Here is a 23,553-nt window from a genome sequence, read left to right on the forward strand (position 1 = left end):
AAAAGCTGTGCACAGCTCTACCCCAGGAAGACGATGCTTTCTCCCTCTTCCGAGCACTCTGTCTTCTTGCTCATTGGCCTCCTGTTATCTGATGTTGCAGTAATACACAACTTCTTGTTTAGAGGGGTCTGTTTTTGCTCCCTGTTTATGAGCTCTTGCTAAGTAGACTGAAGACTTTTGATGTTTTTTTAAGATTTTGAAAGAGGCTGTTTAAGCGGTGTGCATTTCAGTGTGCGATATGCTTCTGGCTTCAAAAGGAAGCTCATTCATCTTTTCAGACATGTTTGAGAAGCTCCTGAGAGTGACAAAACTGAGGGCAGCTCCGATGTCACCACTGTCAGTTTGATGTCAAATTCTCAGTACGTATATTAAGTGCTTTTGTGGTGCATTGTTTGCTTAATATATACAGATTGTACTCTATGTGTGTAGGTGCAATTGCTTTCTCTAATAGCACATCTGAAGCTCGGGAGCCGTGGCGTCTCTGAGGGGTCTCTCTCTGCTGATTAGTGTTCTCCCAGCAGTAGAGCTTCTCTTGCCAGGTTCTAATTTCCTGAAGGCTGGTGTTCAAGGAGACCTACCGCAGCCCATGAGTGATGGATATTCACAACATGGCCATCGCTATAAATTTCATTCACAGCACCTGATAACACAATGAAGATGACTAATTGGTTTAACTCTGCTGCTAAGAGGGGTTCTTCATGTGAGACCACTGCTGTGGCTAAAAGGGGCAGTTTATTACCTAGATAGTGAGAGTACAGTATTGGTTATTTATAATCACAATACAATGATCAGACTAACAAAAGTGCTTATAATGCATGAACTATCACCCGCACAAGCTAAATTCTTTCAACAATGGATACACAGCTAGCCTATACATTGATTGGGCAAAAGTTAATTAAAAGAAGAATATATTTTACTATATAGAAATCAGATGGGGTATTTGTGGAAAACATTTTCAAAAACATTTAGATCACATTGCAGATTGATAGTCGCCAATATCTTGCAGTGGGATTATTGTCTTTCCGGTTCTTTCCACAGCTGCACAGTAAGTGTGCACCCTGCCTTCCTCCAATACTGCTATTCCATGAAACATGAAAAGTGTCAGAGCCACTGTCTGCAGCCCTGCCCATGTCACCCTGGCCAGATAACACCCTCAGGTTAAACCACAGGACTTTACAGCTGATGAGGTCTCCCTATGAAAGCACTGATTCATGATATGTTGAAAACATTCCTAAGAATGACATGTGCATCTAAAAAACAAACATACCATTGACAGTGAAAAAAACGGCAGCACGGACCAAGGGGACCTTGCAATACAGGAAGATCAAATATAATGACAGGCTGAGCAGAAGTCAATTTAGTAGACAACACAGTACTAAGGCAGCAGAATCAATGCCAAATTCCCATTTGTTCTGTTTGGAAAGCAGGGGGAAATATTGTTACACAGAAAGATCAAATCTTGGGTGAGCTGTAGGAGTAGATCCAGAAAAAACTCTAAAAATTTACTGACATTGTGCATCACAGTCAGAGGGGTCAGAGGTCACCCCCTTGGGTTGACCTCTTGGCTTTAAGGCAACAAACTGAAACCCACTATTAAACAAAGACATTGTACGGTGAAAGCCAGTGTGTAGTGGTTTGTTTTTTCTGTTTGTCAGCACTGTTTCTTTGTTTCCGAACTTTTCCAGTACTGTATGTTTCTTGGTTTAAGAATAACATGAAATCCAAAACAAAAATACACTACAGATATTGATAAAGAATGATACATAAGCCATATGTAACACTTGCTTGACTGAACGCTCTGCTTAGTCGCCAGAAAAGACTTGCAGATTAGCGTGTCTGCCATTTGTAATCTTTATAAATGATCACATTACACCCCTATATTATAAGGACCTCGTGGTCTCAGAGAATCATATTTTAAATATCTGTATAGCTTGGACATTAGTATACTGGGGTTGTCATTACCTACAGTGAGGAGTGAATCATTCAAAGCAGAGAGGTCTCCACATGGATTAATGACTGTCAATCCCAACCATTAGGTCTCCTCTGTCAATTTGATAGGGTCATGGAGTGTTTAAAGTGATTACATTTCTGTGGTGTGATTTATGGTGATGAAGGGAACTGCTCAGGAGACTTGTGACTGAGCCAGCGGCAGCATTAGGCCCCACCATGGGATGCCTCATCGTCTTTCGTATTCCCCTACAGAGGTGGACTGTACTACTGTTGCCAAGTACCCTGGTACCCCTGAGTCAACAAAGTGAGAATGGCAGAAGTAGCATACAAATTGTAACATATTGAAACCGCACAATAGTTAGTGTCTATATGAGTTTTATTATTATCATTGTCCTCCTTTCTGCCAAGCCTTAGTTACCATATAGCCAGGCTCACTGGCAGGAATCCCCTTACCTCACAAGCTGGTTTCTAAGACATTTCAGAAGAAAACAACAGTTTGATATCCTATGCAGGAATGTTCTGGAGTCACTGGAATTTCAACTTTCACCTCCAGTGCACTCCTGAAAGAAAGCCACCCTTACTGCACCGATCTGGCGATAATGCGGCATCGCCCTGTGACCTGGCCAGCCCACACACAGCAGCCCCCTCCCTGTGTGTGTGTGTGGTATGGCATTATCATAAATCTGGGCACAAACAATTTAGAAATGTTCCAACCTGAAAATTATTTGTATGTATTTTTATTTATTTTGCAATTCAAATAGTATTATTTTAAAATTATTTCAAAATATTTTGTTTCATTTGAGTGGATGTAGGAATCATAAACTGTATTAGAGCAGGAGTCAATACCGACTTGCCACCAAAACAGCACCATTTAATGTGTGTGTGTGTGTGTGTGTGTGTGCGCGTGTGCGTGTATGCGTGTATGTATGCACGTGTATTGAGAGGAAGAGGTATGCTGGCTGCTCTGTGGTGTCTCACACACTGGGTAATGGCCTGGGTGGCTCTGGCCTGTGTCACAGTGTAACACAGCACCCAGCGCGGCAGGTGGCTTCAAAGAGCAGCCGGGGACAACTTTATTGCCTGTGAGAGACAAGGGGCTGACAGTCCAGAGTGCTGTAACCCTATCACCAGCACTTTAAAGACTCTGGCCTACAGCCAAGGAGGGGCAGAAATGGCTGATGCACTGTATCTGTCGTATATAAGGACATTTACGAGACACCACATGAAGCAGTGTGTCAACAAGAGTGTAGTCTGTTGACAAACACTACAGGCTGCTAGTTAAAGTTAATTTGGTGTTACATCTATCCAAATACAACAGCAAACTACAATTCAAGGAAGCAATGGTCTATGTAGTGAGGAAAACTATTGTCCAAAAGTCAGCAACAATAGAACATTTAAAATAAGCTTGAATAACTACAATGTTTATCTAATAATCATACAACGGGTGCAACATTTCTCATTTCTGACACCGTTCTCTAACTATGAGTAGAATGTTTTTCTACATGGTGTTTGGTTGTCCCTTAAGGGCTTCTCTGAGTACAGGGGCAGGGCTGGATAATAACACTGACCCCAGGGGACTGTGGAATAGGTATCCAGGGAACACAGCCCAGCCTATGTGAAAAAACACCAGCAAAAGAACATGGGCGTGATGTTTATCAAAATGGGAAATTCAAGTTACCTCAACTATGCCAGCATGTTAGGAGTCAGTCACAGATGAGTTCAAGCTGTGTGTTACCATCACATACCTGACACAAATCTGTGTGTGTGTTTCTGGGACTGTTATGTTATGTATAGGTGTGTCGGTGAGAATAAGTGCATGTCTCAGTGTGTTTTTCAGTGCGTGAGCAGCTAGGTACCTACGCGTCTGGGAGAGAAGACATTGATCTCCAAACATACAAGACATATCCAGAGAGCTCCAGTTCCTGCTAGTTATGATGACAGCTCATGAACACCAGTCTGTGTGACAAACAATGTTCATTAAAATAAAACATTCCCCACACAAATATGTCTGATAAAATATGATTTATACAATCACACATTTTCATGGGGTTGGTTTCAGCCTGGCAACAGCATAAAACAACTGTTTTGTTTACACCCTCACAATAACCACAACATATGTGAACTATTATATTACAATGTGCCCCCAACTCTGAGAGCACATGGACCTCATGTCTGAGCATCCTTCCTGAAGTGAAAGGAAAGCAGTCACTGGTATCTTGGTATGACTATATGTATATTCTTAAACACGCTTCTGTATATTTGTTGTGGTCCTGTACTGGCAGTGGTCCCACGGCAGGGCTATTCTGGTTGTATGGCGTCATTACATATACACAACCGCCAGTCTGAGGACCCCAGGGAGGCCAAAAGGGTGTATTCCCCTTGTGGTTTCATCAGCAGCAGCATCCCTCCATATCTTTCCAGGCTGATTTGTAACAATTAAGTGCTGATATGTCTATTGATCGGGGGGGGGGATTTATATTATTTTTTTGTGAGACAGCTATAAGTGAACTGCCACCCCACCCCTCATCATAGGCAATGGTAAAGCCCATATACTCTTGATATTGGCAGTTACACAGAACAGATTTGAAGGTGCTTTTCCACACTCTGGGTTATAAACTTGGTAAATTAACTGTAAATACAATTGTTGGCTTTAACTGTAAAAGCTAGAGGTCTGTCTGGTTCCTGGTTTGATTATAACTAGATTCAACAGTATGGTGGTCTTGTTTCTTAGATGTACTGTTTATAAGACTGTGGAGTGCTTTTTATCTACGGTTACCATGACTTTAAATTATGCCGCGAGCGCTTTCATCCCATCGTAAGTGTTCAGACGGGCCCCTCGTCAGCTCGCCTTGATGAATAAGGTGCAGTTGAGAAGGTGAGAAGAGATCGCTGCAGGCAGAAAACTCAGATCCTGTGTCAGGTGATTACTTTCTTGTTTTTGCATTGCTGTCATTGTCCATATACCTGAGGACATCCGGACAGTTGACGTCAGAGAATGCGAGAAAAGGCAAAAGCATGTGTGTGAGTAAGGGCCATCATAATCAAGTCAGCAGATTTCTCCCTCCTCGGGGTTGTCCCACCCTTCCTGACCCCAAGATAAAACCTCTGCCATCGCCAACATGGCCAGATGTGGTGGATATTTTCTGAGAGATGGCTGCTCACAGTGTTAGTGGGTGGGTGTGCTGTGTGTGCCTTTGCATGTACCGTGATGCGTCAGGCAAGTTAAAAAAAAAAAAATAAAAAAGATGAAAAAATCCATTCAAACCTGATTTACAGCTGGCAACATAATATCTGGCAATTACAAAAAAAATGCTGACTGCTTACAGTGTTTAACCATTATTGCTAATAGGAACCGAGTCAGGTATCAAAAACGCTTCCACACATCTGTTTTATCTGTCTAACAGAGAAACAGGTGTGGAAACTATGGAAACTGTTGAATATCCTTCCAGCTAAAAGCTAGGTGTGGCAGCTTAATCATGACAAAATTTTGATTAAGGTGTGAATGCAAATCAACATTATAGGCATAAAGAATATTTAATTAAGCTGCAGGAATTAGTCCGTCTCCTCCCCATTAATTGTGCAGAGAATACAATGTGACTTCTGTTCGACCACTTTGGCCCACCTGAATTGATTCACTAACGTCTTAACAAACATCTCTGACCACATAATGTAATGTTTCCTCTCTCAGCTTCCACATAGCTCATTAAAGACACACTGGAGCTCCAACATCCCTGGAGCGAAATCCCAAGTCAGTGGAGTGAACCTGCTGTGAAGATGAGCTCCTGGACAGCAGGTGGTCCTGGGCTGCTGGCTGGAACACTACTGTCCCCAAAAGCACAAGAGACAGTCAAGAGTCTTTTAAACATCTTCACATCTAGCCATAGTGGTCCTCCAAGCAAAGGTGGAAAGAACCTGTACCTTGAATATGGCAATTTCCAATTAAACACTGTGGATACCCCCCACTGCCAAAATCCTGTTTCTGTGAAGAATACAGCTATCAGTGTCAAAATGCAGGAGCAGAAACCCCGGTAACTGGCAGGGCACCCCACTCTGTGAATGTGCAGGCAGCAACAGGGCACAACTGTGGAGAAGGTCAGAGTTGGGTTACACTAACAAGCTGGGCGTGTGTTTGTGGGAATCATGTGTGCTTGTGTTCATTTGTGTATTTGGATGTATTTGAGAGTGTGTGTATGTGTGTGATAGCATGTTTCCTTATTGTGTTTGTGTGTGTGTGTGTGTACACAATTACATGCTTAATTCCTGATCCTGCTTTATGGAGCAGAACTTCGTTTTGGGAACTTATATTGGGACCCCCTTCAGGAGTTTTTAGCCACAGCATGACTGCATATCCCACATATTCACTTTATGCATATACTCATTGACATACCAACTGCATACCTTCTGAAGGGGAATTTCCTCCTGGTGTATGTGCCTAGTGCAGAGGGAGCCTGTTTGCATCCCAGCTGGAGATGATAAATAATCAGCTAAAGTTGATTTTAACAGTCTGACAGCTTACAGAGTTAGAGATAAGGCAGAGTAGGGGGAAAAAGAAATGGGCCAGATTTACACAGCTCCCAAGCACCAGCGCACACAGAGCAAGACGACAAAATGCCACATTATTGCTTGCTCGTGCTGTGGCGGGGGTGCTGGGGTGCAGAGGCCCTAAATTGTAATTACAGCCTGAGAAGTGTGTCCGACTCTCCTGCGCTGAAGGAGCAACTCCTCTCAATTCCAGCTGCAAAACATCTGGCTAGATGAAGCAGGCCCCTAGCTGCTCGTGTGCAGGCCTGCCCGCCTTCGATGACACGCAAGGAGATAGCAGAGCTGGGAGAGGAGAGCGAGCAGGACACTCACAACAAAACACTGAGTGGAGACACCGGGGCGCCACATTGCATCAGCACTCTCATTAACTCCCATTCATTGGTTACATCTGGAGAGGGAAGTGGGAATTTGAGCTAGCGTACCCTCTTCCCTGTGCCATAATCAGAATACATGATTCCCTAATGTGCTCCAGACTGGGTAGCATAGTGCTTGCTTTTATCTCTGTATCAAGACAAAATTGACACTGAGCTAGAAATAAATGTTTATGTTTATGATGGAACAACACAGCCAACCATGCCCAGTTATGTTCACTCTGGTTGTGCTGGGAGTTCCTGCTCTAGACCAGTCATTGGATGTTGCCAGTTCTGCGGTGCTGAGAATAGAAACTAGTGCCATTTCACTGAGAAGCATGGCAGAGCTGCCTATTTCTGTCTGTGTGCTTCAGGAAAGGGAGGGGAGGCCTGAGAGTGTATTTTAAGTGAAGTCGCTCGGAGTGGACAGGGACACCAGCACTGATACGGGTTGGAAACTTTTTGTATTGCTTTTTCCAGTGAGGTCTGCCAGGGCACTTGCATTAGGGTTGTTGCTGTTGGAAGCGGCCAACATGAATTTGGGAGACAACAGGCAGAGATAAAGCAGGATTAATGTAGATCAGAGCAGGGAGGCTGGGGTGGATGCCTATTCAGACAGAGTGGAATCACACACAGTGCACTACATAAACACCAGTCCCCCTCCCTCACTCGGTCTTCCTGCTTACTGCTGGTTAACAGTGGCGATTGTAGAGTTCATTCACATGGTCCAACTTCAAAGGGGGGGGGAGTAGATTCTATATGGGCAAGAAAACTAAAGCAGAGGAAAGAAGTTCTTGCCCAGGTACACACAGCCAATTGACAGCCACACACCACTGCACTCGCTCTGTTCAAACGCCAGGCAGAAACAGCCAACCCGGTATGGACAGAAATCAAACAGGGCCCGACGCAGCCGGGAACGCCGCGGTGGCGGTGTGTTTGTATGCAGAACACTTACTGCTCATTATACCGGAGCAGTAATCAGCGGTGCATTGCTGGAATTCCTCAGCTGTCCTCTGAGCACAACATCAAGCATGGCGTTAGTAGCAGGAACCATAACAAGAGAGAGTGGAGGGGAAAAAGTAAAAAAGATGAACTTGACTAATGATGAAGGTGTAGTCCTGGACCCCCACCTCCTGGAGCTTTACCATTGCAGACTTTAATACCACAACTCTACAATCAAATACCTCTCACAGAAATGGCAGCCAATTCCATTAACGAAGTGGGCCTTCACCAGGCAAGAGTTTTAGCATTGTCCAAACATCGTATAATGAAATCTTTCTTGCATCATTGGTAGAGAAGTCAAACCATTTCATAGACAATGACCACTGACGCTTTAGCTTCAGACCTCTGGGGTTAGCCAGTCAGGGGGTGTCTATGGATCCCAAATAACAGCACAAGAAAGGGGTATCCAGAGGGGAAGAGCTTCAAGCCTAGTGGGAGGTCAGCGGATGTGTGTGAATTCTCAACATACAGGAGATAAGCGGGTGGGAAAGCAAAGGAATCCGTCAATCGATTGTGCAGAGGCTGTGTTGGAGTAACCGTTCAGGGATTGCAAACATACTGATAGAAGAAGTGCGAAGGCAAGGGGGCCACAGACACACAGGAGACAGATGGCGATAAAGGCAGAGAGAATGACAGGCAGAGAGGATGAGGGAGAGAGAGATGGAAGGTGATGGGGGGGGTAGTGGGAGCTCTTCTGTGCACTAATTAAATTAGCCTGCCGCTGAACCCCTGCTGAACGCAGGCCAGGGGTTTGAAGTGAGTTAACGAGCGCAGAGAAGCTGGGGGCAGTGACTAGAACAGACAGATTTGTTTGAGGGTGAAGAGCGAAAAGAGGGCGAGGGAGAGGGAACGTAAGACAGAGCAAATACAGGCAGGGTCGCAGATAAAAAAAAAACAATGGGCCAGCTCCTAATTAGCTCAGCCATGACTGCTGCTTTCACATGCCGGAGATTCGAGGACTATTCATCGCTGGCCGTTCCGTTCCGATGCATTAAGCACTACAAACTGCATAGACAAACCTCAGTCTTGTCCCGCATCCTGATGAAGTCACTCCATACACGCCTCCACAGGCATGCCTGACCCTCTGCTACCATCCTCAGTGACTGCTCTGCCACCACCACTTGACAATAAGAATACTGGAAAAATAAATTAAAAATAAATAAATTAAAAACTTATTTTTTTCCTTGAAAACAAAAAGCCAAAAACAAAATGGAATCTCTGTAGAACCTTTGCAAGAGGAAAACTGAACCAAGACAGGCAGCCAACTGGAGACCAAGGCCAACAGCTCAGAGACCCAGAGAGAGGTCAGGGCAGGAGAGTCAGTTCCAGAGTAACTGTATGTTACATTGGCACAGAGCACCACTGCTGCAGGGCTAGAGTGAGCTGCTGCCTTTGTGGATTAATTACCTAAACACAACAATTATACTCCAGGTCTTCACAAGGTGGATTTAGGATTTAGACAGCCGCTCTTGGGCAGCACAGGATTGCACTGCTGCCATCTCAACAGCTCCAGCTCAGTCACCAAAACACCATCCCATATCTCCACCAGAGTCCTACCTGATGCTTAGCCCCATCTTTATTAGTCTCTTTGCCTGGCATCTCAAGGACAAGCACTGCAACACAAATCTTAGCTCTTCAAATTGTGTAACTTCATATCAAGCCCCTCCAGACCCCACACACGCAATTACTTCCCATTCAAGTGCAGCTATCCTTGGCGTTGAGCAGTAAGCCCTGCTGTGTAATTATCCGACAAACTTGTAACACCCTTCCCAAAACCGCCGGTGTGTGCCTGGATTACAGGACAAGCTTGACTGAGGACTTTAATCAGAGATTTAGTCAGGCATTGAACTGTCACACTGTGCAATGATCACAATGTAATGGCTGCAAAGGAACTCCACTTAAAAAGGGCATCGGGCCCTTGGGGGACACTCAGCCACCTTCACAGCAGAGATCAACTCATTGGTACTGGGACACATTTGCACTACACTGAGAGCACATGCAGTCGGGCACAATGAAAGTTTCATTGTAGTACGTCTACAGATATTGGGAGAGAAACACTGGAGACTATTACTGGTCACACCAATCAGGTGAGTTTCCACCGCACAGGGAAGAATGTTAAACAATGACAAGTGTGTATCTGAAATCAGGTGAATTGCTGTTGCAAAAAAATATCTTATTGTTGATAGTGTGTGCCAATGTGTGAATAACAGAGCAGTTCATGGAAAAAAGTCCAAAACATACAAAAAAAAAAAAAGTAATGTTCCAGAACTTTATTTTCTTTTGTTTAGACTACAGATTTGGAAGAGATGCCGGAGAGAGATCCTTGGCTATCACTGTTCGTGCCGGATCCAAGCCTGAAAAAAGAAACAAAATGAATCCTTACTTTCTCCACGACAGCTGGTTTACTTAGGAAATCATTTTAACAGGAGAAAGAGTAAGCAAGTGCAGATCAGACCTTAAAAGGAAAACCAATCAACTTGCTGGCTGAAGATATCTAGAATCATTTAAAACATTTTGATTCTGTTAGAAAAGGGGAACAATGAATAAACCTGTCTTAATTAAAAGTTATACTAATGGATTGTTCTGCCCTGACATTATATCAGCAGTGCCCCGTAGTATCCTAGTGAACAAGGAGTTCTGCTTCTTTTAATATAAATATAAGTATAATACAACATAATGAAATCTATTTTTCTATGACTATTAACATCCCATTATTATAAAGCTTAATTATTTCTGTCAGCTAAAATTAGAACTTGTGATTTTGGTAGATCGAGTGCTCCGACAACACTACATAACAGAGAAGATTATAGGAAACAGGCAACAGATGAGGAAACGTTCACATCAGTAAGAACTATATCACCCCCCCCCCCCACATCCCTTTGGAGAAGCATGGGGAAGAGGGCCCTTCCTGCTGAGGAGCTCAATTTCCTCTGCGATACAATCCACAAAACTGAAGAACGCTGAATATATAAAGGAACTGAAAACGAAATGCTAATTTGAAGGCAGTGACTGACAAATCCATAATCCATCACATTAACACTGCAGGGGATACAGGAGCAATAGATCAGGGCTTCTCTTCACTTCATAACTCCAGTACATCCTTCATGACACCTATTCTAGATTCCTACACTGAAAGGTCATTCAACTTTAAAATGAAAAGGAAAAACATATTTGTTGGCAACACACTTAAGAAGAAAATAAAGGGTGTGAGGGGGTATTGGGGGGAGCTGGGGACATAAACATACGTTCCAATCTGTTAGAAATTGCTATTCGTGACAAGTGCAGCCGTGCTCAAATTATAGACACTACTCTTTCAGCACCTAACAAAACACCCCCCTCCACATACACACAAAAAAATGGGATTTAACATTTTTCAACTGTGTACGAAAGTGGTAAAAACATGTTTAACACCATATCCTGTTCTCCTAATTATAACGAGTTAAATTGATACTCAGATGTTATATAGTCTACCTGAGAGCAGAACCTTGAGATGTTACTTCTAACCACCCTTTTACCCCTCTCTCTAGCTTTGGCTCCGACTGACCATTCACAAGACCAGTTATGAGAAAAACCAGTCTTAGATTTGCATGCATGACACTTCCAGCCAGGGACTTGAATGAGTTTGACCACACGCGTGTGAACTTTCAAGTGTTCTACACATAGTGTGAAGCAACACTGCCCCCTCCTGGGACTGACCAGCACAACAAACAACACAGAGGCCAAAGCCACACTGGTGTAGTAATTTTTTTATATCCGAAAGAAAGATTTTAAATGACATATTACAAAAAAGGAAAAACAAACGGAAAAAAAAACTAGTGGACAAGAAAAAAAAATCTTTAAATAATAGAACTGTACACTGTTTTGAAAGGTAACAAAAAAAAAAAGAATTCCTTCTAGAACAAAATTAATAACATTAATAGTTCTAACATCAATAATAAAAGTCTGGTATAACAAACAAACAAACCAAACAAATGAAAAGAAGCAGAAATGATATAGCGAAAAAAGAAGCAGAGTTGAGAAAAGGAGCCAAACGTCACAGTATAAGCGGGGCTGGGGGGGGGTCAGAGGTCAGCGAATTAAGGCAACAGATGAAAGGGTCATTCTGTCCCACAGAGAGGGGTGTGACAGCAGACACCACCCCCTGCTACCGGCGATGTGGCCAGACCAAGAGTTTCAGAAAGCAGGAGTGGGGAGGGAAGCTGGGGTTAGTCTGCCAAGCCCTCTCATTACACAACACTAAAGAAAAGTGAATCATAAGTAAGAACCGGAGAACAGAAGAATATGTTCTTTTGCAGTATAATGTTCTTTTTTTGTCTTTGCTGTGAAGTCAGTGGCAGGGGCATTTAAGAGCCTGTAACAAACCTTATGGCTTTTATTTTGTGGGGGAGGGGGTAGGTATCAGGCCAACACTGAAGAAAAGACTCATAATCACACTGTGATCTCTGTTCTCACAGCTGCAACACCCTCGGTCTACATGATTGTAAGGCAATAGGAAAATACAACACGGCTCTACAGGTAGAAAAAGAAAGCAACAGCAACAACAACAACAACAACAACAAATATTTTAAAGTGATGGGAGGCAATGGCTCTGCAGAACTCTCTCAAATCTCTTTTTGCTTTTACAGGTAGTGCACATGGTCAGTCTGTACAAAGTAAGATCAAGATCAAGATCAAGATCAAGAGTCCATTCGATCCATACCTTCCCCCTTCTCCACCACAATAGATACAAATATGACGGACTGCTGTGCCAATATACTGGATAAAGCTTTCAGTATTCAATTATTTATTTTTAAGTATAAAAAGGGAGTGATTTTAAAGTGACTCAAATTCTATTTTGTCGGAATATCTAGAGCATTATTAGTGCTGGAACAAACTGAGCTATGAACAACGGAACGGAAACGGAAACAGAAGTACAAGAACTGGACAGCAGGTGGCTCTATGTTCCTCAAAATGAACTCTATATAAGCCTTGTTTGCACTGGGCCTTGCAGCAAACAGATTTAGTTACTCTACAGATCAAGAAAAAGACAAATACTTTTAATGAACAGGTATAATTCTCTCAAACAGAGGCTCGATCCTGAATGCATCGTCGCTGAACAAATTAATCAAGTACAGCCAAATTCACCTCTTACAAGCTTCTGATTACTGGAAAGCATCTTGAAAACACACAGCATTATTCTCCCTTGGGGACCGAGTGAACCCACTACTGCTTTTGAATTATATGTAAATCAGTCTCCGTGCTCTTCAAACTGAAACAGCAAATATGGCATTTCGTCCTCAGCTTTTAAATTATAAATGGAACTTCCCGTAAAAGATCTTAGTGCAAATTTCTCTCTCACACACACATCCCAGAGAGCAAAAAGTGCAATGTTACATCCACTGCATACATAATTTTATTTATCACTACCAGTCTGTCTTTTTGATGCATGATTTTCTCTCAGTGGAGAGCCCTCAGATTTTAAGTCAATGGTATACATCCTCTCATGAGCATTCTGCCATTGTAAATGAAGATGAAGAAGGAAGGACCGACAGGATCAACAGCCATTCTGGTCATTCCAGTGCTGGTAATGTAATTCTCTTAGGGGAAGGGGAACTTGACATCATAAATATCGTATCAAGACTATGTGACCAGGTCATGTAAAGCTCGTTGCATCACCCACACTGATTTGAAGCTCGGAACAGAAAGAGATTTGAGATCGGTGCCAGCTGCATTATAATAATTAATTATGCAGAATCAGAAAACAGAAGGGCGATGCTACTAGGGTAACAAGTAACACGGATCCCCTTTTTAAACTTTTGACATCTTAATAATTCAAAGCAAAGCTCTCCAAAATCAGATCATCACTCTCAATGGGGCCAAAGTGGCATCTGCTCTTACACAGATCTATAGATAAGAAGGATTTTTTTGCAATAACAGTAATAATGATAACGATAATCCTAAAAAAAATACCTACAACCTCCCAGCTCTTAGACATTGCAACACAATATTTTGTGTTTGTTGTTGTCTGCTGTTTTGCTTTGTGCACAGTTTGCCCCTTCTTTGTTTTTAAAAATACATTCTAAACTGACAGCAAAAATATCTGTGGCAAACAACATTACAAAAAGAAAACATATGTAAAACATTTTAAGAATCAAAACTGCATAAAAAATAGCAATTCTTGCGTTGAATTGCGTCATATTTTCGTTTCTTTTTACCCTAACCTCTAGGATATCTTCATCCCCCCCCCCCACCCCGAGGGATTGGCCTGTAGGGGGAAATTTGGCTTGCGCCGGGTAGCTGGCTTGTATTGGGTACAGGGGACTAAAAGTGCTGGTATTATTACCTCAATGGCTTGGGTGCTGGGGGGCTGCGCCACCTGTAGATTTTGCTGGTGCTGGCACGACAAAGGGGCTTACTTTGCCTCTGTTGGTATGCGAGAACATGGCTTGCAGTGTCTCAATGTGAGCTGGCAATTAAAAGAAGGGTAGGAATCTAATTTTCTCCCACACCCAACACCATGCCATGTAAACTCAGGACTCCCGAGTGCAGGATCTGTGTGCATCCGCTTCACTTTGATTAACACACCTAATTAAATAAGCAAACACCTGGCAGGAAGTAAGTCATGCAGAGGAATACAGCAGACAAGCCAGGGGTTGCCGTCTGTGTCATCTGCTCACAGACCTGTGCCGATACATCCACGCTGCCTGTGCTTCTAGAGCTGACGAGAGCCAGGCACTGGGGTCAAGGGTCATGAGGTGAGAGGATTTATTTTTTGGTAATTTTGATTAGGGATATTAAGAGGAGGAAAACTGCAGAAGACCAGGTCTGCCCTGTGGCTGAGAACAGTGAGTAAGACATTTAAAGCTCACAGTGCAAAGATTTTTGCTTATGTGTGTATTGGTGTAAAATGGGGTTCCTCATAATACACAGCCATCACACCCCTATTCTGTTATGTGTGCGTGTGTGTGTTTGTGTTTGTGCATGCACACCTTTATTGTGGGCAGTATTTTTTAGAAAGCTAAAATTCTTCTCACCTAGTATGTAAACGTTTGTGTGTGTCTGTATGGGAAAGTTTTCCACCTCCCCCTCTCCCTCGGATTTACACAAGGATCTCTCCCTCTCTTGAGTGAGTGGCAGGGCACCTACAGCCATGAGCCCTAGCTGTGCCCGACTGTGTGTGTGTGTGTGTGTGTGTGTGTGTGTGTGTGTGTGTGTGTGTGTGTTTATAACTCTGTAAGGGGAGCACAATGCCTCCGCCCCTCCGCTCTCCTACAGTCTGTCGCTGCGGAAGGTGTCCTCCACAGAGGGGTCAGGCAGGACCATGTCGGGGTCACTCAGCATGCTTAGGCCATCCAGGCTGAGGGGCTCGATGCGCAGCTCGTCTCCCAGAGGGAACCCCCCCTCCGAGTCAAAGCACTCCGGGACCACCGCCAGTGCGCTGCTGATGTCCTTGGACATGTTGGGGTTGGACTCGTCTAGGGAGGGGACAGAGAAAACAAACCTTACAGCCTTGTGCGCTCACCGCATCCACAATCGAAGCAGAAAATAACACAAACTGACACTGTAGCGAGCATCTTGTGTGATAGCAGGTGTCAAATTTGAGCTTTAATCTAGAAAGACATAAGAGCCGAATGCTTTTAGCATAGTGCTAGTTTTACTTTCTTTTTTTCTTTTTTTAAGTAAAAAACTAAAAGACATTCATCACAATTTTTACACATAGCTGTTAAAAGTTGTGTTATTGCTCTTCTTTGTTTTAAGGGTGATGAAACTCTGGCATGTTTGTAATGGAGTCATTGACATGCTGGCAGCAGCAGAGTGTGGAAATACAGCTTCCTAATTGAGCCATCATAGCTTCCCACTTCACAGCTGCTGCCTGGCAGGAGGCCCCTCCTAACTCAGCCCGACGAGCTGTAGAGACTCGACTACAATCCACACTAAGTCCTCGCTCTGGGGTGGGAGAGGGACGTGGGCTCCAGTACCTGTGAGGATGATGTTGGGGACGCCCCCCCCGCAGTTGGAAAACAGCATGTTCTGCCTCATCTGCAGTGAGTCCTGCAGGTTGCCATGGCTCCCGCCAAGCCCCATCAGCGCCGCCTGGGAATAGCAGAGGTTGGAGCCGGGGTCGAAGCAGCTGCCCCCAGGCACAGAGCTCATAGCACTCTCCAGCATGTTGAACTGGTCGAGCTGGGGGGAGGAGGGGAACAAAACAAAAGATAAACGAAAACGCTGAGTGTGCAGCCAAGCCAAACAAGGCCCAGTGAAGGACAGGAGCATAGAAGACTCTACAGACAGAGCCCCCTACCTGGTAAGACAAGGACTTGGACTGCCGACTGGAGAGCTGTGCGTCCACGAAGGGATCGCCAAAGAACGCTCCCATGCTGTTATGCTGTGGAACGGCACAGTAGAAGGAAAGAAAAGACGGTCAGTTAAAAAGTTCCTCGGTCAGTTGGACATTCTAGACACAGGGAGGAAAGTCACACTCCAGCTCACTCCACAGCAATGAATCGCAAAGAGATCCCTCCATGACAAAATGCCATCTGTACTGTTATTATGAAGGCATGCACAAGGCTGGACGAGGAGTAACTCTTAAACTGAGCAGTTAGATTAAAGTACATGCTCCTTTATCCAATCACAACTACACAACAGATGATTAAATGCATCTTGAGTCCCTGCCACTCACAGTGGAGTTGAGATCTAGAGGCATGCTGTGCAGAGGAGACACCGGCTGCTGCTGATGTTGCTGATGTTGTTGCTGCTGCTGATGTTGCTGATGTTGTTGTTGCTGCTGCTGATGTTGCTGATGTTGCTGATGTTGCTGCTGCTGCTGATGATGATGATGCTGAAGTTGCTGCTGCTGATGATGTTGCTGCTGTTGTTGCTGTTGCTGCTGCTGGTGATGTTGTTGCTGCTGGTGCTGGCGCTGGTGCCCCTGGTGCTGCTGGGAGCTCTGCTGCAATGACTGATGGGACTGTTGCTGCAAAGATTGCTGGTAGAGAGGGTACGGTGGAGGGGGCTCCATTGGCAGGCTGCTGGTGTCCAAGGCCACCCCCTGACAACAAGATCACAGGTATCAGAACTACTGCAGAGCCTTGCCTTTAAAAGTGAAGAAAGAGAACAGAGGGAGCACAGCACTGCCTACCTGGGTAATGGGGGACAGGGAGGGAGACATTGTGGGCGAGAGCTGCTTGCCCAGGCCCCTGCGCTGCTCGGACCCGGGGGACAAGGTGAGGGGGCTGACCGGCGTGGGGCGCCTCCTTGGGGAGCTGCTCAGGCCCGCCGGTGGGGGGTTGGACAGTGAGGACAGCCGCAGGGATGAGTGGATGGAGGGGTTGCTGAGAGACGAGTGCAGCTGAGAGTTGTTGAGGGAGGCCTGGATGGAAGGATTGCTCAGAGACGAGGAGAGACCTGCGGCAGCGACAGAAAGACGAAGAGAGAACGGGAAAGAAAGCATAACGGATCACTTACAAAGGCCGAAACCACAAGAATGGCTGTCGGATAATTACACTGAGAATAACTTGCATTTTGTGAAGATAGGACTCCTTTTTCATAATCACATCCTTTATTAACCTAATTGGGTTTACTGTAAGGAGAATACTATTTGTTTCTTCCACACAAATGTTGGTATTTTCATTACTGGCCCCTGAGACATTGAAACCACTGCATTGAAAATCAGTTTCCCAGCAAATTTCCCAGGAAAAAAGCAGCTGTCAGTGTGTAACCAGCACCACGGTTAGGCGTATTCTCTGCCTTTGGTCTGCTGCCAAATGTCACCACTTTCAATAGAAACAATTTGCTCGTATGTATGAAAAATATTTTCAACCACTTCTAAAATGGTATGTTTGCTTTTGAACACAGCCAGAGCTCAGAAACACCCAGGGCAGAACCAATCAAAGAAGTCAACAGTTAAGACAAACACTGAAATGAGGGAGTTGGGGGCGGGGGGAGTTTTGGCTCAGTTTTGTGAATGCTACCAATTATGGGTCTTGGAAACAAGGAAGAAGGGCAGACAATACCTAAGGAGATGTGACTAGAGTAGTGTAGGCTTTAAATGCTGTGTGAAGCGTTCGGGAAATAACAGAATTTCAGTTACGGCCAGGCCTTCTCTGGCCATTGTGTACCTTGCGAGTTTCCAATGCCCAGGTGCATCATGGCAGCGGGCAAGTTGCCGGTACTGCTGCCCCCACTCAGGTTAGAGTATGTCCCATCCTCAGGGTCCAGGGGCGTGGGCAGGGGCGAGGGGAAGTGCAGGTTGCTGAGATCCGGCAGCGATCCTCCCGTGTTTAACGACCCCTGGAAATGTGAGAGCCCTGCATTCTGCTCCGGGGATGGGAAAATACTGCGCACAGAGGAGAGAGGAAACATTATAGAATGGGAGACAAGATGACAGGGTCGTTTCTTTGTTTGTTCATACATTTGAATTGGATTTTATCAGCAAAAAGTGAACACAATATCTGGTACGACTCTGGTCATTTATAAGACCTAATGCAGTAACATGTAGGATTACCCAGAAGCACATGGCCGGGAGTTAAAAGTGGAAAGCCTTATAAAAATCTGCTGGTTAATAAGATAAGCAACAGTGTGAAGATTCAAGCTAAGCTGGCTGTCACTCAATAGAAATCAATGCAGTAACAATGTAGTAATGTTTAAGAAAATACATCCAAGTGGGCTTTCAAGGTGGGGAGGGGAACGTGAAAGACTACTGCATATCTGAACATGAGTCAACTTAGAAGTGATAAAATCGACATGTTTCATATTTACCTCTGCCTAAGGCTATTGCCAGGCAGCATGTAATTTGCGCACATTCACCTGGGTGGGGAAATGCAGAAACTGAAAGATATATTAAGGGCTATAACTCACTTGATTCCAGGCACTTCACAGGATTTAGGGCGCGAAGACAGAGACTGCACCTAACACAATGCAACAGAGCGAGATTCGGTCTGGGGACAATGCAATAAACACAAAGAGCCTTCCCTTTGTCCAAAAATAAATAAATAAAATAAAGGATTCAGAGAAGGAAATTAGGTATAAAGACAGACAGACTTGGTGCACTTTCACTTCAGTATAACAGCAATGCTTTGGAGAAGGAGCAGACACACACGCCAAACAAATATATGACAGAACACTATTTTAATCAAACAAAACAAAACAAAAACAGGAAGGACCTATAGGGCAAAATGAAAATGTAAATACTAGTGAAAGATGAAATGGCAAACAAAAAAAGGATTTGCAAAATGTACAATGAGCTCCATTAAATCAATACCAGTTTAATAATGTTAGAACAAAGGTACACTGTTATCTTAAAACTTTTTTGGGGAAAAAAATGTTGGGGGTGACCACCCCTAGCCTGTACCCCACACTCACTTTCTTGGCTTCCCACAGCTGTTTGGGCAGAGGTTTACTGACCCCCATCAGGCCCTCCTCATTTGGTAAGGCTGGGAAGGAAAACACTAGAGCGGGAGGAGAGAGATTATCAGTTGAGTGAGTAGACACAGAGCCCAGCGTATTATTGAAATATGGATTACTGCAAGGCCAAGTGAAAGAACAAGCACTCGGAGTGGGGGAAGGAAAGTACGAAAGACTGTGGAAAGGTCACAGCTTTGAAAGGGAGATGGTTTATTTTTCTCACTCTCAGACCGCTGTGTGCCCTACATTAGAACGTAATTGGACTGAATCAGTAACAGTGAGCCAGTGAATGAGTTTGCCAGTGAGGAAAGGATGCCCCAGGGGGCTGAGTAATAGGCTGACTGCCTCACAGGACACCATATGACCTTTTCACATATGGCACAGGGGTGGGTGGAGTCAGCAGGAAATGGGGAGGGGCTGCCAGCTGCAGGAAGTGTCCTTTGAACTTTGGCTCAGGATCCCTGCCGTACACACACGGACCAGCACAGCACTCAACAGACCAACACATAGCGCACACAAACATGCAAATGCAGAGCACTACCAATATGACCAAAGGACTGAGTGCCATTTGATCTCTGGTTGTCAACAACAATAAAAATACATAAATAATACATACATATAAACAGCTAAAACACACAGTCTTCGAACACACACATCTACTCCCAACTCACAAAGAGATGTTGAACAGACAAGCATACACACTGCACAGCACTCCCCACACACAGTGACAGAACAGGAAGGACCACACTAATGCATGCACGCACGCACAAACGCACATACATTGCTTAGGATTCATTTAACACATTAAAAACGACTAGTAATATGATGGGAGAGGAGTCACTTTGACAGGTAGAATTTGTGACTGTAGTCTATAGTGGCACCTATAGAAAAGGACTGATCAGAGGGAAGCAGAGTCACTGGAGGACTGGACAGACGGCTGGTTCACACACACAGTGACGGGCAGGGTCTCAACAACAAAAGCACCTGGCAGTGGGAAAGCTCAAGTGTGCGTCTCTAACTTTTTAAGCAAACAAGTTAGTCTACATTTCAGACAGGTCACCGCTGGGTAGGGCAAACCCTGGTGCAGACGGCACTGCCAGAGAAAGGTCACTCACCATCCCCCGAGCCATCCACCTCAGCTTCATTGACGCTGGCTGCAGGAGACCGCCCCGCCGAACACAAAACAGGGTGGGAAAAACAAAATGCAACAAAACAAAACACAGATGCGTAAGAACAGATTGTGTTGAATCCACACTGCAGCACTGCTCACACCTGCCACCACTCCCTCGCACACGGCACCGGAGATGTTTGAGATATGTCTAAGATCAATTGTGAAAGCTGCACTAAAAACCCCATCAACAACAACAAAGCACACATGACCTAGTGACAAATATCTTGGTGTCTGCTTCCGAAATGAAAACTCAGAGTGAGTCAACGGTGAAACATAAATTGAAAGCTCACAATGGAAAGTTATTTTCACGTGCACATTTTAAAAAATTTGTCACTAAACTGGTCCATCTGCCTTCCACGTGCTGGGAACCAGCCACTAAGTCAAGCTGTCTGTCTCAGCATTGTTGTCGGTTGCAGAAATGCACCATGTGGGGGAATCATCCAGAGAAGTGTGCACAGAAAAGTGGGCTCTACAGCTTTAAGCCTGCCATGAAAGAGACAGAAGGAATTAGAGAAAATAAGCTCTGTGACCACAAAGCCCCCTGGGATGAGAAAAAGAGAGGCATTGTTTTCACTGCACGACAGAAACCCTGGAGAGAACAGGCCTCTATTCTCCTCACTCCCTGTTTCTCTCTACCACCACAGGCTACAAGCCAGCTCTCTGACTGGCTGACTGACTGCTCCTCTTTGTTGTTTTTTCTAAACCGTCATTTCAAAGGTTTCATTTCCTACACAGCAGCACTGAGGATTAATGTATGTATGCATACATGCATTTATTTGGTTAGTAAAGAAGATGAAATCTGAATACATTTTATTTCTCCCACTTGTGAACATGTTGGGAACAGCACTGGCATGTCTCAATCTCAACTGGACCGGGCAGCACTGACAGCTCAAAACCCCTCCTCTGGGACCAAGCTATAGGCTGCACTGCATTGAAGCCTATTCTGGTAATCCCTTTATTATCAAATACACCTCCACTATTATGCAACAAATGTTTTTCGACACTAATATCCGATAAGCCCAATTTCCATACAAAGTCAATTATTGTTCCCTGTGATCTCCAGGTGTCCCGACGTGGCCCTCTGCCTGTCTGAGCTCATTAGCACAGACCCATCAGTTGGCCCCCACGAGGCTGGGCCCTGTCTTCCTCACAAGGCGGGTCACACGGCACGGCACTCCTGGCAGCGGCATCAGGCGGGGACCTGCCCAAACCTGCTGCGTAACCGATTCCACCTAATCCAGCGGCATTTAATGTGGCGCCATCTCTGCAGACAGAGAGCGAGGAGTGGGTGAGGGCAAAAAAAGAAAACGAACAACCCAAGCAAACGTCACTCCAGCTGACAATCACTTCAACAGGTTCTGTATTGTGCCTATTTTCCCCTGGGGTGCTGTGCACAGACACCTGCTGAGAGACTGCATGAAGTTGAATCAGTTTATGTTGTTTTTGTTTGTTTGCTTATTTTTTTAGTGGTCTTGTTTGTTTTGATCCCCTGCCCCCGGATCTGTGTCTGATATTCTGTTTAAACTTGGAAGGCAAGTAATCCATTGTCAAACACTGCACTTCAATCACCTCTGCCATGGCTGTGATCTGAAAGGCTAGCACATCAAGGCAGCTGAGTGTCAAGATTTTCGATATGCCTCAGCCCCTCTCTCTGAGCTGTTGTAGTATGTTTTCTGACTTGCGCTTGCAGTTCAGGCTTCATTTGTCTAAACTTTTTCGTTTTTCATCCTTTTGCTTAAGATTTCCTTGCTGTTGGTCAGATTCATTTCCAAAAAATGAACAAGCTGAAGCCTTGTTTGAGGCAAAAGAACAGTATTAAACTGAAGTTCTGGCATTTCTGATATAGGGTAATATCTCATCAACATCACCTGAACAGCTGGGTATAAAAGCTAGTGTGAAGAGCACACCAATATATAAAGAGCATCGTCTTCCCTGCAGTCATTTTCTATGGCTAATTTATTACAGAGCTGTCCATGTCGTACTGACAAGCAGCACAATAATGGGTGGACTGTGTTCTCTGTTAATCAGTGACCCAGTGGTTGAAACACAAACATCAAAACAAGCACGATCACCTTGACATAAGAGCTGCAGCTCAGTTCAAGTGAGACAACGATAACCCACTGCTATCCATAAGGGCACATTCTCCAGTAAGATCGCTTCGCTATTCTGCCACTCCGCTTGCTTGTGCTCCTTTGTGCAGATGAGGCTTCTTTGCCACGTCTGTTTCCCCTCAACGATACCAAACTGACACCCCACATCTTTCCTGAAGAAACAAAGCTCAGGCACAAAATCTCCAGGGGGCTTTTATCCCAAAACAGGCCCAAGGTGACAATGCCACTGCTCCCCGCTACCCAGTTCCAACAAGAATCACTTTAGAAGGTGAAATGTAGACACAGGCAGGCCGGGTTCTCACCGTTGCGCTGTGGGGGTCCCCTTCCCATCTGCTGGTTCATCCCCATGAAAGCGTCCTGCGGATTGGGGTTCAGGGCGCTTGTGTGCAGAGCGGAGTCGGAGTTCGTCCTGTTGGGGTGAGGGGATGGGGGAGGGGCATTGACATTAGACACAGCAGACACCTGACACAGGCCGGCTCCTCAACACTCTACACAACCACTCTTTCACTTAGCCCGTCTGGGCTTTACATGCAGGTTACTGACCCTCTTCACTCACGTGTGGATCTCATTACCCAGGTACAAATGAAATCATTCACAAGTGATCCTTCAGAACAACCCGGGTCTACATTTCAGCATGACAGTTTTGTTTGCTTATTTTTTTTTGTAATGGAAAATAAGAGCGACTCTGTGTCTATCCTCTGGGAGTAATACAGTACAAGGGCTCAATTCTGTTTAAAAACAAAAACAAGACAGCTAGATCAGACTGTCAGTTTAAAGTGAATAAATAACTACATAAAGCAATAGAACATCCAGCATGATTTCAGAAGCAAAACAAAAAATAAAAAGGACATTTGTCACAATAACTAAATAGAAGAAAAACAAAAACGACAAGCATTATAACTATCAAATGTAAAAAACGATCCTCTGAGCAATACAGTACTCTTCCCTTGACATAAAAAGGGATGTGCATTTTGAGATGTAAGGCAGACATGGAGAAATAAGAAAAATATTAAGAAGAACCCTCACAAGCACATTTCTCCATCTC

At 44.6% G+C, this 23,553-nt stretch overlaps 1 protein-coding gene across 4 annotated transcripts in view; it reads right to left on the reverse strand.

Moving 5' to 3' along the window:
- Positions 1 to 11,575: 11,575 nt before the first annotated feature.
- The window catches only part of crtc3 (CREB regulated transcription coactivator 3), a 33,495-nt gene continuing 21,517 nt past the window's right edge, over positions 11,576 to 23,553 (reverse strand). For 3 of the 4 annotated variants that reach the window (XM_066701564.1, XM_066701566.1, XM_066701563.1), the window contains 10 exons: positions 22,811 to 22,917; positions 20,342 to 20,380; positions 19,185 to 19,270; positions 18,681 to 18,730; positions 17,942 to 18,159; positions 16,963 to 17,228; positions 16,504 to 16,872; positions 16,126 to 16,209; positions 15,803 to 16,007; positions 11,576 to 15,298 (listed from right to left, as the gene is read on the reverse strand). In XM_066701564.1, the coding sequence (XP_066557661.1) occupies positions 15,093 to 15,298; positions 15,803 to 16,007; positions 16,126 to 16,209; positions 16,504 to 16,872; positions 16,963 to 17,228; positions 17,942 to 18,159; positions 18,681 to 18,730; positions 19,185 to 19,270; positions 20,342 to 20,380; positions 22,811 to 22,917 (1,630 nt within the window). In that variant the 3' untranslated portion in view covers positions 11,576 to 15,092. The remainder of the gene's footprint in view (positions 15,299 to 15,802; positions 16,008 to 16,125; positions 16,210 to 16,503; positions 16,873 to 16,962; positions 17,229 to 17,941; positions 18,160 to 18,680; positions 18,731 to 19,184; positions 19,271 to 20,341; positions 20,381 to 22,810; positions 22,918 to 23,553) is intronic. The other variant, XM_066701565.1, reaches the window with a different exon arrangement.

Source organism: Amia ocellicauda, chromosome 4 (genome assembly GCF_036373705.1).
Source record: "Amia ocellicauda isolate fAmiCal2 chromosome 4, fAmiCal2.hap1, whole genome shotgun sequence".
Taxonomy (NCBI): domain Eukaryota; kingdom Metazoa; phylum Chordata; class Actinopteri; order Amiiformes; family Amiidae; genus Amia; species Amia ocellicauda.